The sequence below is a fragment of the Mauremys mutica genome, chromosome 21, assembly GCF_020497125.1.
Source record: "Mauremys mutica isolate MM-2020 ecotype Southern chromosome 21, ASM2049712v1, whole genome shotgun sequence".
NCBI classification, from domain to species: Eukaryota; Metazoa; Chordata; order Testudines; family Geoemydidae; genus Mauremys; species Mauremys mutica.
The window spans coordinates 17,676,606-17,690,377 of NC_059092.1; the positions used below are offsets into that span (position 1 = coordinate 17,676,606).

Genomic DNA, 13,772 nt, shown 5'->3' on the forward strand with positions numbered 1-13,772 from the left:
CCAGCCCTGCATGCTCAAGGATTGGAATGCCAGTCCCAAGGGACCACAACTGTGGCTCTCGTTTGACGATATTCCATTCTGTTCCCCACGCTATAGCATCAGTTTCTTAAAATTCGAAGGCCAGATTTTCAAGAGAGACCTCTGCACCTGGCAGTTCCCATTGAGAACAATGGAGAAATGCTGCCTCGTCCCTCACTGAGAACAATGGGCGTTGATGGGTGCTGAGCACGTTGGAAAGTCTGGCCCCAGAGATATGAAACAAGAACCCAGAATCTCTGCCTGCCGGGCTCCCAGTTCCAGCAATAACCCCCCTGTTGTCCAAGTGAGAGCACATGGCAAATGCCGGCTCCCTCCCACAACTAGCTTGCAGACCCTCTCCTTGTGTTTGGGAGGCATGGCACCGACCTGATGACTTCCAGCTCCGTGCCACTCTCCAGCTGGTCTGTGCCTTCCGTCGTGGTGTCCATCCTCTCCAGGGAGGCGGTGTGCGCAGGGGTGGTTTCGGTGGAGGACAGCGCTTCAGCCTTTTCCTCGTTGAAGGGGTTGTAGCGCTGCGTCGGACTCTTCATGGAAGACTTGCTGCCATTCAGATCAGAGGCCACGGAGTGCGGGCAGCTGAGAGTGTCTGTTAGGTCTCCATCTGGGAAAGAGGAGAGGGGAAAAACCAGGACCCCAGTCAGCTGCTATTACGGGAGCAGGAATTCCTCACTGAGCTTCTGGACCTGGATAGAGCGAGGCTGCACGCATGGCGCGCAATGCGGACTCTGAAAGGTCCTGGCCCAGAGCACCACTCTGACTTGCTAATCAAATTGCTCATTGGGATCAGCATTCGGGAGTCTCCTGCAGGCAGCGGGCACTCAGAAGGGAGAGGGCATATGTGGGGCAGGCAGGAGAGAGCCCAGTGCCACAGACGAAACCAGTGTCAGTCGGCCTTTCCCAGCAAATGGGAAGTAATGCCTGAAAACAGAAGTTTAATGTTCAGACAGTGCCTGTCTAGGCAGCCTTCGAACATGATCGCAGTCTGACGGGAGCTCCTGGTGCAGGAGGGCCTGTCCGCACTGGTACATCACAGATGAGGCAATAGAGAAAAATCAGGCCTCAGTTCCATTGTGCTCCTCAGTAAATGGCAGCTGCCTGCAGGAGGCTCAGAAACACCCACTGGACACTGGGGGAAACAACCTGCAGACACTGGAATCAGAGGATGTTTTTGCCTGACCAAGGTGCCATTTGCCTCTAGCCTCAATGGGCTCAGAACGCGGGTGCAGTGGGAGGAGGGTCATGCAAACATACACAGGCAGTGCTGGAGAAGTGCAAAGCTTCCCTCGTAAGCTGGGCACGTGTGAGAGGAAGACCTGAATAGCATCAATTAATTACACTGGCTTCTTCAGAACCAAGCCACAGCTGCTCTCTGAGCTGCCATGCAGAAACCCCAGGGATGGCAGGGGCCAGAGGAGCGGCTGTGGATTGAATATCTTGCATTGTTCAACACCACCACCCCTGCTTACGGAGCGACACTGTCTGGGTCCAAGACTGATGTGACCAATCTTAACTGGCTGGTAGCACAGTAACGGCAAACCAGGGCCAACCAGTAAAGAAATTACCCTTCTGTTCTTATAGGTCTGGTGATTTAAAGACCCCTAGAAAGAAGAGCTTCATTAACTTCACCAAGTTTCTGATGAGAAATCAGAGAAATAGTTTAGAGAAACTATCCGAGCAGGGGCACCCAGTTCTCCACTAAGGGGTAGCGGTGGATTTAGCTGCCGTTTCTCTATGGAGCTCAGGTTCCATTAATGTGCAGACTCCCTTTGCCAGGAGCTCTCTGCTTTGGAAAGAGAAGTTCTGAGATTGCAGCGGATAGACCGTTACAGCAGATTCTACTTTCCTCCTGATGGACAATAAACAGAGGAGCCTGAGGTGTGGGCAGAGAAATACATCACTCACCCAGCAACAAGAGAGAAGAAATGACACAGAGAAGTCTTAGTACAACCGGCTGGGCCGATGTTAGTGGTAATGGACAGAAGATACTGATTTGTGGACTCATGCAATTCTTGCTCAGGGTTATCTGTCCACAAAATCGAGTCAGGTAAAGGAACATTACCATGCCCTTTAGACAGATATTCTCAGGCCAGATAAGAATCTATCAATGTTCCTGCAAGCAGGGATTTTAAGGAAATGTTAGCAGGAAATTAATTTCAGATTCATGATCACAAGTGTTTGCAGTGGAAGCCACAATCTAAAGCATTGGGCTCAGCAAATCAAGAAACAGAAACAATAGCCTGTTACGCTTAACAGAATTAAGAGACTCTGTCCAGTAATTTACACTTGACAGGTAGGTTTTGCATTAGGAAAACAAACAGGTGTTTATAAAATCCAATGTTGAGATGGTTTGTGAATATTAATTTTGAACCAGTGTTTTTGTTTAAATTTAAGCATTGCCCTGTCATACCAGTGACAGATATGAAACCACAGTGAAAGTGAAACTGACTAGATGCAAAAGTAAAACTGACTGGTCTATTTTCACTAGGGTCACCACATGTCCCAATTTTATAGGGACAGTCCCGATTTTTGGTTCCTATTACCCCCCACCCCCGTCCCGATTTTTCACACTTGCTGTCTGGTCACCCTAATTTTCACAATACAAATTGAGTAAAACAGAAAAATTAAAATGACTAAGTTCTATTTCAATTTCAGCCACCTAATTTGTTACCTTTATTACCAATAAGGTTATTTGGTTTTGTCTAAAATACAGGGTTTTATTCTGACAGGGTCCATTTAAATGAGGAAGGGTGAAAGGAGGGGTACAAATTCTTAACTGTCTGATTTTTATCTATATGGCTAGAAATCCATTTAGTAAGCTAAGGTAGGAGAGAAGGGTCTTTTTGATGCAAGCAAGGTTATTGCAGTGAGGTTTGATCACTACTGCAAAATTGGATCCTTATGATATAGGGCCCAACCTTGCAATCTGACCCCCATGGGTGGTGCCATGCCCCCAGGGATCAGACTGCATAGCTGGGGCTGTGTTATAGTGGCATGAATGGAAATTGCTCATAGAAGCTGCACAGATCTCGCACAGTAAGGAGGATTAAACCACAGCCCACGCAACAACACAGACTACTAAGTAGCCCATTGTTTCTTATTTTAAAAATGAAATTAATATTCTCTGCATTTTCAAAGTGTATTTACAAGTTTGGGAAACAAACACCATTGTTATATTGGTATGAAACACCAGAATTAATCACAACCTCTCAACAGCCAATCAGGCTTGCCATAAAATGACACTCTGGATGCTGCCTGGCTGGGGGTAGGGAGGAAAGGGGGGGGGGGGAGATGATATGACAATAATAATTGATAATACATACAGCACCAGGCCCACCTACTACACACCAACACCAAAGCCAGCCACCAGGAGTGCTGTCCAATATCCCCTGTCCAGCAATCCACAGCTGCATCAAACCTAATTTCTTCCATCCATGGTAACCAAAGGGCCCAATCAAAAGATTATGGCTAAAGAAAGCTCACAGCCTCTCCCAGCAGGAGCTGCTGTGGGTAGAGGTGGGGGGAACATTGGCTTTTGGGGGGGGGGGGAAATCACAGGTCCAGGACCCCTCGGTAGGAAGTGCTGGAGGGAACAGTGGCTGTGAGGAAACACATACAGATTATTTCATTCCACTCTTTCCAGGAATGGTCAGAATAACAGATGCTGTTAGTACCCTGGCTGCAGAGAACTCCAGAGCTAGGCCAGACCCGGTGTTAACCACATGTGACTGCAACAGGAAAAGGTTCAGTGTTTTTTTTGTTTTCGGCTACTCAGTGTGCTCTGAAAACCAAAGTGTGTTTCTTGTGCTTGGAGAGAGAGAGAGAGAGAGAGAAAGTTTATAGAGAGGAGAGAACGTTAGAGACCAAAAGCCATCCTAATGGAATTCAAGCAGATCTTTACCAAAATGCTGTATGAGGTATTGGTTTGATGATGATAATACAAAACAATTTCAGCTGAAGGAATCTACCAAGCTTTTAGGTAGAAATGATAGAAAATATATACGTATATTTCCTCCATGAGTAAAGAAGACAGATTTTCTAATCCAATTATATATGAACAATACACAGAGCTGTCTAGTCGTGTCTTTATGTGAGTGGAGATGATGTATTCCATGCAGAGAAAGTAGAACAGATTTCTATAAAATGGAGATGTGCCCTTTACTCTAAGAATTAGAGATTGCTGACAGCCAGGGTTAAAGAGGGGAACAATGACCAAACGAAATAAGGTCATTAGCTGAAGGTTATGGCTTTGATAGATATTTTAATCCAGGAGGGAAGCCTAAATCAAGACCTGTGAAGGGGATGGGGGGGGGGGGGAACACCTTACTTAAAAATGAACAAAAATTCTATTTAAAGTAAAATTCCATCAGAAGCTATTTTCAATATCCTGTTAGGTAATTTATGAATGTAGATCTCTTGCAACATCCAGGCACACACCTGCTCATCAACACATCTGCTCTTTACCACATGAAGGAAATATACAGCTGTATACTGAGAAGGAATGCTTTGGTACTTTAGTTTATAACTACCTGATATACAGTTGGGATGTTCCCTGATCACTGTGTGTCAGTTTCATTTAACAGGTTTCATTATTAGTCTGGTAAAAAGATTCCCTTATTAATCCAGCTCCCATAATATATTAATCATCTTATTAAACAAATTCAATTTCACTTGATAGAAACTTCAGCTCCAAGTGTCCTGAGCAGAGTATCTTAAAACCATCGGTCAGACACATGCGCCAGGTGCAAGACTCAGGAGAAACAGTCACAACGTTCTGTGACGTACAGTAATATCAGAATCTCTGTGGGGCACTCGCTAACTGGAGGGAAACCTCACACACAAGCATACAGAGTAGGTGACAATATCTGACTCCAACTCTGCGGTCAGAAGATCCATTCAACACAGAGCTTGTTTCTGCTGCTACAGAATTCCATCAAGATTAGAATATTCGTTCTTATTTTACAAAAATCAACTGCATGCAGCAAGCTTGGTATGGAAAGGATGCAGAAGAGAGAAACATGGTAACAGATGACTATGTCCCACCTTCCCAGGCTGAGCTGGGTATGGACGGCACTGCAGGAAAGACATCTCCAAAATCATAATCTACAAAAATGAGGGATAAAACGGAGGATTAGAAACACAAGTAGTCAGGAGGGATGGGGGACATGGGGAGCATGTGAACAGTGAGGGGTAAACAAAATAATCATCTGAAAAGAATGAGAAACTGGTTAGGAAACATGTATGTAAAAGGGAGTCAGCCTTACTAATCACCGTTGTTTGTATTAAAGTAGCTTCTAAGGCCCCCCTCGGAGATCGGGGCCCCATTATGCTAGGGGTTGTCAAGTTAAAATTGGAAAACAGATGATTGGTGTAGCATAGCCTAATGGCATGTGCACTGGGCTGGGGGCCAGGAATTCCAACCCCAGCTCCACCAATGACTTGAGGGATCAGCTTGGTGATTACTTACCCTCTCTGTGCCTCAGTTTCCCCACTTACACTTGCCTCCCAGAGGTATTGAGATGTTTAATTCAGTAACATTTACAAAGCCAGGGGCTAGACGAAGGGGAAAAACTGGTCCTCTGAACAAGCTCCACCTACAATCCCAGAGTAGCTGGAAGTTCCTATTACAATGATCAGCAGTGAAACAGTTAGTGAGTTAATGTCCAGTTGTCATTGTTGTGCTTCAGAGTCAACAACCCACTGAGAGGAATAGGGGCTGCTCATATATAACGCAGGACCCAACACCTGACATCCTGCAGCAAGCCCGTGCAAACAACAGTGTGTGCTGATTGCACGCTCCAGCCAACGGTTTGAAAGCACTTTGGAAACTTTATTTTACTGAGTCCCCTACATCACTGTGGGAGGGGGATGAGACAGCCAGTATTATCCCTGTCTAGAGATGAGGAAACTGAGGCACAGAGCTGAGCGGTCACTAACCAGGGTCACGCAGTGAATTTGTGCCAGAGCCAAAACCGGCACCTAGCAGCTGGGATTCCCAGTTCCCATTTCTCAACCACACTTCCAGCTTCTTGGGAGTTTCTCCTGCATTTAACCCTTAAGATTATTTGGGCACCGTATTAACCACTGTGGCCACTCAACAGCAATATCAGATGAATGGACATTCCATAAGAGAGTATTCCTGGGACCCAGCCATGTTCTGCGGATGGCGACAGAGCAGGGGGTGGGTTACACCTACAATGGAGACCTGACCACTGTGAGCCAGCAGTCTGGGACAAGTCTCCCGTATAACAAGGGCTTGGAGATCCATACAGAATGGACTGATTACTGCTAAGTCTGCCCTCTGCCCTGCCCGGCTGGGGCTTTCAGCAGTGCTCCCGACTGCCTTCCGACAGTAACAGGCTGGCTGTACTGTGGAGGTCGGGAAGGCTGCTGGAGAGCGGAGGAAAGACTTCATTAAAATTGCTGCAAACTTTACTGCTGTGTGTAGCTGGAAGACATTTATCCTGACTGGGCCACCCTCCTCCCTTAAAATCTGTAAATACCCTTGTTTCTATTTTGCAAACCGACAATAGGGACTGGCAGATGCCACTGAAAAGGTCATCCCAGTCCTGTCAAGCTGGCCCAATCACGGACTCCGTATCCAGAGCCCCACAGCGCAGGGCCTGAGGCAAGGTCCCCTGCCAGCTGGCTGAATTATTGCCCAGGGCTTTTCAGCTGATTTTGTTTTGTGAACAAGAGAAAAAGCCCAGAGGAAAGAGCTTAAAAAAAAAAAAGACTAATGCTTGGAGTTTTATTTCCCTTGCTTAGCTGGGAACAGCCCTCGCAGGTCCATTTAACCCACCATGCATGTGTAACTGTTATACATGAACCTCTGTAGATCGATGACCTAAACGCCACATTGAAGCAGGAGGCCTATGCTCAAGCAGACTCTGGCTTTTGCTTTTCAGGCCTGAAAGATGTAGCTGTTGAATCTGCAAGAGGGAGAAGCAAGCCCGGCCTCCCTGCAATCAGTGCCCAAGGTCAGGTGGATCTATGGGAGCAATTAAACCAAGGAGACGGGTGTCCATCCTCTGGGCTTTGAACCAAATCGGAGCCTTACCGCCCCACCTTTCCCGCTGGAGAATTCCACTGAACAACAGTGAGCTCCTGCAAAAAGGAGCGTCCCTCCCTGTAGCACTGGGAGAATTTTAAGGCTGAAGAACTGGAAGGTGCCCTGATGCAAAGAAAACATCAAAGACAAATGTGGGTTGAAAAAAAACTTATCTTCAGTCTAGGCAGGAGGGTCTGGCAGCTTGGATCAAGATGGAGCAAAGCATGCTGGGACCTGTAGTCTCCACTGGCCACACCTCCGCATGCAAGACTGAGGTGGCGCAGAGTGCTAACTAGGGGCCCGCTCCTGGCCACTACAGTCGGCTCCTTATCACCCGTTCCCATAGCTCGTCTCATCTGGCCCAGTGGGTTAGTGGATTCTCAGCAAATGGGACAGCACATTATTGGATATATGGGAAGGCACGGGTGTTGCCCAGCTACAAAGCTTTAACCATAGTCCCAGCGAGAAGAGATGCCAACCAGACCTCTGCTGGGTTGGGTATTGCTCTTTTCTCTCATTCTTCTGTAGCATTCAGGTTCTTGTGCAAACAGAAGCTGCACATGCACCCCTCCCCTCTGCCCTGGGTAGCCACTTACCCTCACTTGAAGGTGCAATGGCACTGTCGTCCCACTCCAGATTGGTCGAGGTGACTGAGTTGAAGGAGTTGAGCGACAGGCTGTCTGAGCCATGGATGGAGCTTGGCAGGCGATCCTCGAAGTCCAGCAGATACTGAGGCTTGTAGTAATCGGGCATGTATGGTGCCAGGTCCAAGTAAGGGGCGTCCTGAGAGCAAAGCCACAGAGAGGAGAGTCACTGCATCAGACGCAGCCTTTCCTCTGACAACTCAGCCAGTGATGACATTATTAACACGGCCGCCCGTGTGGAATACAAACATGACATTAGATGTGCAAATAACCCGGTTACGCATGGTTAACAAATGAAGGGATGAGCAGAGATGACGACATTCCAGTGCCTTGTTTTGACTTCACTCTGAAAGCACTAGCCAGTAGCAGGCAAATTGTGTACGGCACCAAACAAGCTTCCACCACACAGATGTACCATTGCACATCAATCCTGACCCTGCAGGACCAGTTCTTGTTCCTCTCCTGGGCTCCCCCACCGAGGTCGGCCAATGCCCCTCAGTCCTGACCCCCATGCTAGCCCAGCCCTTCCCACAGCTCTGTCAGTGCTTCTCAGTCTTGCCTTTGAAGCATCCCTGATGTTTGACTCCTGCATGGGGACTAGGGTTGTACAGTAGCTCGTGATCTGACTAAGTCTCTGCTGGGGACTGAACCGTTGTTTGGAAAAGTTCTCCCCTGACTGAGAAGGAAACCTTGCTGGCTTTGAATGACTTCATTATCCCTCAGGCTGTTAGCAAATATTTTGTTCTCAACACTGTAGAGCTACAAAGGGAGCCCTAGGAAATACAAGCCAGACTTAGATTTAATCGCATTTCTATTTCCACACACGTATACATGGAACTCTAGTCATTGACACTGGCTAACACAATCTCTTTTCTTATAGCACACAGATGCCAAGGAAACAAAACTGACTTGCTGATCCAGCAGCAGGCCACTTGCGCTGGCCGGACACTGGAGGAGGAAGAGGACACCACCAGGAAATTGAACCTGCAGCAGGAAGCAAACCTGTGCCAGCCACAGAGTAGCAGATGGAAATAGACTCAGTGGAGAAAGTGAACCAAACGTCACACCTCAAATGGACTTCAGTGAAAGCTTCAGTGTAGCTTCATGTCTGAAGCTCACAACAGAAACAGAAACCTTTACAGCCATGATATTCTAAACACACACGCAGCCAGGTCAATAGACAATCCGCCATCATGACCATTTCCTCTCCTCAGGGCTAGTGTTCTTTGCACTTTGCTTTAGGGTGGACAGGCAGCCGAGTGACTACAGACACTCAGTGCTGCTTAGATAACAGCACAGCATGGGGAACAACCTCCATTCTTTCCTCTCCGTCCATGTACATGATGGGCTCTAGCTCCTCTAGTTCTACAGTCACTTTTCCCCACAAGTAGGGATTTTGGAACCTACATGTTTGGTTCCTAGAAACCCCCAACCTGGAAATTCCTCACTGACTCACTTTCATTGGTCTTTTACTACCGGAGATCCACCTGCACCACCTGCAAGGCCCTATGTCAACTCATCCCCATCAGCATCTCTCCTCTCCCTCCCTCCCCCAATTCAAATCTCCACCTCCGCCCTCCCCGCCTTCATTTCCTTCTCCCATTCGTTGTGCCTTTTACCATCCTGCCCTCATGCTCGTGTTTATCTATCACGCATCCCCCGCGGGGGGGGCGCCTCAGGGTGGGGTAGGGAGCTGCCGCAGGGCTCAGGGATGGGGGAGGGCGCAAGGTGGAAGTTTCGCCTAGGGCGCAAAACATCCTTGCACCGGCCCTGAGTCTTTGCCAGAGCTTGGCAAAAATTTCCCTTAGTAGAAGCACCTGTTCCTTGCCCAACATGACAGCCCTATGCTGCCTTCTCCCGGCCGTGCCCAGGGCGGAGAATGTCGTATTTTGTAGAACTGGAGAAGTGCTGACTTGTGAAACTGAATGATGCCTCTGACGACCAAGGGCTATCTCTGAGCTACTGCAGCAGAGAAACTCTGAGGGTGCATCTCTCTGGCAGGCGCCGCGGACAGCCAAGGGGCAGAGTTTATTAACTATTAAGCTGGCCCAAGCTTCAAATGGTGCATGGGGTTTTCCTGCTCTACAGTCTTTCTATCCATCAGCGAAGACAGTAATTCTCACCAGATCCAAGTCAAAACGAATGAATTCCAGCCCAGATACCAGCGTCAGGAACAAGGTCAGGTGATCATGACTGCAGACCAGGGCATTCCTGTGACACAGATAAAATATAAGAACGTTCAGCTTTGGCATGGAGACAAAACCATTGCGAGTGTCCTCACCGAGCACATGCGCTTACAAATCAAAACACATTCTCCACCCATCTGGTTTCCAGGATATGACCCTGAGCTAACCCTATAAACAACCTGAGACTCAGACAGCCGAAGTGGGATCGCATTGTTTTTTAGCACGTCGAGGTTTCTCTTTGGTATCTGCGCTTGAGGCAAACCAGGGTTGAATGGCTGTGAAGGCAGCACGCTTCCCGTGCAGGCTCAAGGCTCAGGAGAGGCAGCCGGCTGCACTTCCTTTAGACATTTGCCCTTTCCTGAGTTAAGATCAGCCTTCGGGACATACCGTAACCATCTGTCCTCTGGATGAAAGAGGCAGACAGGGAGTCTCCTTGCAAACCCTGAGGATCAAGAGACATCTACGAGACTTGCAGTGAGGGCATCAAACTAGCCAAGAAGCTGGTGAGCTCTCTTTTTTAAATGTATAGCCCACATGCTTACCAAATTCATCACAAGCATTGGTCAAGTGGCAGGCCCTCTAGCGCCCCTCACTGCAAAATAAAAACAGTTATGGTCCTTTGCACATCTATGGAGGGGGGCAGGAGAGTGGGTCATAGTCATTCAAGACAGCGAGAGGCAAAGTACAGTAACACAAAGCAGGTGTGACATTCAGGAGGTACCTGCAGTAGCCAAAACAGTTGTGAACACATACAGAGAGGCTGCCAGGATCATAAACTACGTAATAATTGCTATGGGTAAAATGTTCAAAGGGGCCTGAGTGACTTAGGAGCCTAAGTCTGATTTTCAAAAAATGATTTAGTCCCTTGGGAGTCTCACTGAAAAATCAGAGAGATTTCGCCTCCTAAAGTCACTTATGCACCTTTAAAAATGTTACCAAATGTCAACAAAGGAAGTAAGAGAATATGCCTTATTCCTGCCTTACTGGTCTCTGTCTAGTTCAGGGGTCGGCAACCTTTCAGAAGTGCTGTGCCGCGTCTTCATTTATTCACTCTGATTTAAGGTTCCACGTGCCAGTGATACATTTTAACGTTTTTAGAAGGTCTCTTTCTATAAGTCTATAATATATAACTAAACTATTGTTGTATGTAAAGTAAATAAGGTTTTTAAAATGTTTAAGAAGCTTCATCTAAAATTAAATTAAAATGCAGAGCCCCCCGGACCAGTGTGTAGTGAGTGCCACTGAAAATCAGCTGGCATGCCGCCTTCGGCACGCGTGCCATAGGTTGCCTAGTTTATTAAAGATGATCACATTCCAACATACTCCAGATTTTTGTTGATGTTTAGAAGGATGAGTTGGCCATGACAAGCATGTGCCATGCAGCCATACACCACCATCCACGAGAGACTGGCTCCATACAGCTGAAAGTCCATGAGCAGGTCCACCAGCTAGCTCCAGGCAGGGCTGCAGACACATTTACATAGAGCAGTCACACCTTCCTCTTTGCCTGGGACAGCACAGTGCCCCAGCATGCCGTCTGCAGCACTAGCCAATCCAGTGCCCGCACAACCGAGGTCTGTGGCCAAGCCTTTCCCTAGAAACCCAGTTGCGAGCACTCAGCCTTTCCAAAGATCTTGGGGGAGGGAGTGGAAGCTGATTTGCTGCAAGTTTGTTTCAAGCAAAATGGAGATTAGCTTCCTAAAAGGAAAATGTAACCAGCAGCGGAGCCCAGGAGACAGCTGGCAGGGCTGGGAGGACTGTGCTACTACTCACTTGACATAGTACTTATGCAGCAGACTTAGATTCTCCTGAAACAGCCTTAAGTAGCTCTCCAATGAGTTCTCGTTGAGGGCCAGGTATAGCCAAGCTCGACCTGAAACAAGCATCAAAGGTTATTTATCAGCAGACCCTGCTTTCCAGAGCTGGGCAAATACTGGGCGGGGGGGGACGGACCTACAAATATTCATTCATATTCTTAAACCTGTTTGCTGAGGCTGTTCAAGCCCCATCTGCATTCACATGCCACGAATAGTCTAGTGAATCAGTTCACTGGCAGGAATGTTCCTGGACGCAGGGGTTTTAAGAAAGCAGTAGCAGGAAATTAATTTCAGATTCATGATCATGAGTGTTTGCAGCGGAAGCCACAATCTAAAGAGAGCTGTACTCAACCAAATCACAAAACAGAAACAATTCCATGTGCCCTACAAGTGCAATCAAAAGCTATAGCAGCTGTTATTTCAAATGGTGAATAATTACAATGAACGGCTCAGGCAGGATTAACAGACCAAGAATCACCCCCTAAATCATTTCAAATAATGAGCAGGATACTAGACAATCAGGAGCTACTGGAGGACAGTGTGTGAGCGGAAAGAGAGGTGAATTTCACTGAAGGATGATGGATGCGCTCTGCTCTGCTCTCCTCTCCTCGGGGTAGGGAGGAAGTGGTGGGAAGAGAGTAGGGATAAGTGGGTAGAGCAGTGGGGCTCTCGACAGCACTCCTGCTCAAAGCTGGTCCCAGGTACTTTTAATAATGGGCAAAAAACATCTGCACATTTCACATCGCATTTCCTCTGTCTGTCTCAAAGGAAAAGGAGCTTCAGTACCTGTGGAGCTACACAGTAACCTTCTGGGACAGAATGGGAGGGGCCTATCCAAATCACCTAGGGCCATCCTGCCAAAATCTCTCCTACAAGCCAATTCCACAGCCTGGCTGGCTGGTTTGTTTCATAGATGCATTAGAGTCACATCCAGACCTTTGATTCAGACAAGCCTGACTATGAGATCTGTGTGCAAACCCCAAAAGGGGACAATCAGGAGACACTTTACTGCCATGCCCAGCCCACTTTTCCAGTGCTGGTGCTGTCCAAATCCTGCATTTGGATACTTCAACCAGGTCTTAGGGCCCAAGTGATCTCTGGGCTTCTATGCCCAGCTGTGAGCATCCAAATGGGGAATTGGGGCATTCCACTAACAGCTGGTAACTGGGCTTGCAGTATTTCTTATTAAAATTGTCTCATTCCAGGTCATCTACACAGCTCTGTAACAAACAGCCTGTGCGACCCCTGGTCACCACACAACAACCCCCCACGTCCTGGTCTGGACAAGGCAAACATGGAGGAGACGGCTGACTGTACCACAGGGCCAGCTTTAGAGATCGCATGTGTGGCTACTGCTTCACTGACTTCCTGCACAGCCCAGAATCTCACGCACAGCAATTAAAGCCGACTCGGATCTCATGCCAGCTTTCCCAGAACTAGGACTCGCCCATGGAGAGAGTGGCTCTAGAAGGTGAAGAATAAAATACTCACTGCGCCCCAAATTGGTGGCCACATGTTGCAGGACTTCTATCTGCTTGATGGCTTCCCTGCGGGTGAAGTGAACGACCAGCACCCAGTAGCCTGAAGAGAGATCTTGCAGCCTGGGGGAATGGAAACAGAAAGGAAAGAATTCATCGCTTTCAGACCCTGAAGCAAGTAAGTTATTGCCTAGAAAGAGTGGAGGGAGGGATGTGCTCTCCATAGTCCATATTGGACACCACCTCACTTTGAATGTCGTGTCACAAGAGCACCACTCAAGGTGTCTCAGTGTCAGGCTGGGACAGGATGAGCTTCAGAGGGTTTCCTAATTGGGATGACCTTTTCAAAACCCAAGCACCGGGTTCTGAATAAAAAACCAGAGAGGAGAAGGGGAGGAAATTCAGAGAGGTGAGAGGAGGTGAGGACAGGACCTTTCAAATGGTGAGGGAAAGACAAAAGAAGGAAGAGATTGAAAAGGAGGAAACAAGAATCGGGGCCCTAATCTTGGTGCCCTGCAGTATTTTTTTCCAGCTAGGATGACCTTGACACAGGGGTTTAG

General features: G+C 47.8%; 1 protein-coding gene across 3 annotated transcripts in view; it reads right to left on the reverse strand.

Annotated features, from left to right (window-relative positions):
* The window catches only part of PLEKHM2 (pleckstrin homology and RUN domain containing M2), a 68,338-nt gene that overhangs the window by 25,664 nt on the left and 28,902 nt on the right, over nucleotides 1–13,772 (reverse strand). For all 3 annotated transcript variants that reach the window (XM_044996113.1, XM_044996114.1, XM_044996115.1), the window contains 6 exons: nucleotides 13,226–13,335; nucleotides 11,691–11,790; nucleotides 9,855–9,942; nucleotides 7,684–7,870; nucleotides 5,080–5,139; nucleotides 406–640 (listed from right to left, as the gene is read on the reverse strand). In XM_044996113.1, coding sequence (XP_044852048.1) covers nucleotides 406–640; nucleotides 5,080–5,139; nucleotides 7,684–7,870; nucleotides 9,855–9,942; nucleotides 11,691–11,790; nucleotides 13,226–13,335 — 780 coding nt within the window. The remainder of the gene's footprint in view (nucleotides 1–405; nucleotides 641–5,079; nucleotides 5,140–7,683; nucleotides 7,871–9,854; nucleotides 9,943–11,690; nucleotides 11,791–13,225; nucleotides 13,336–13,772) is intronic.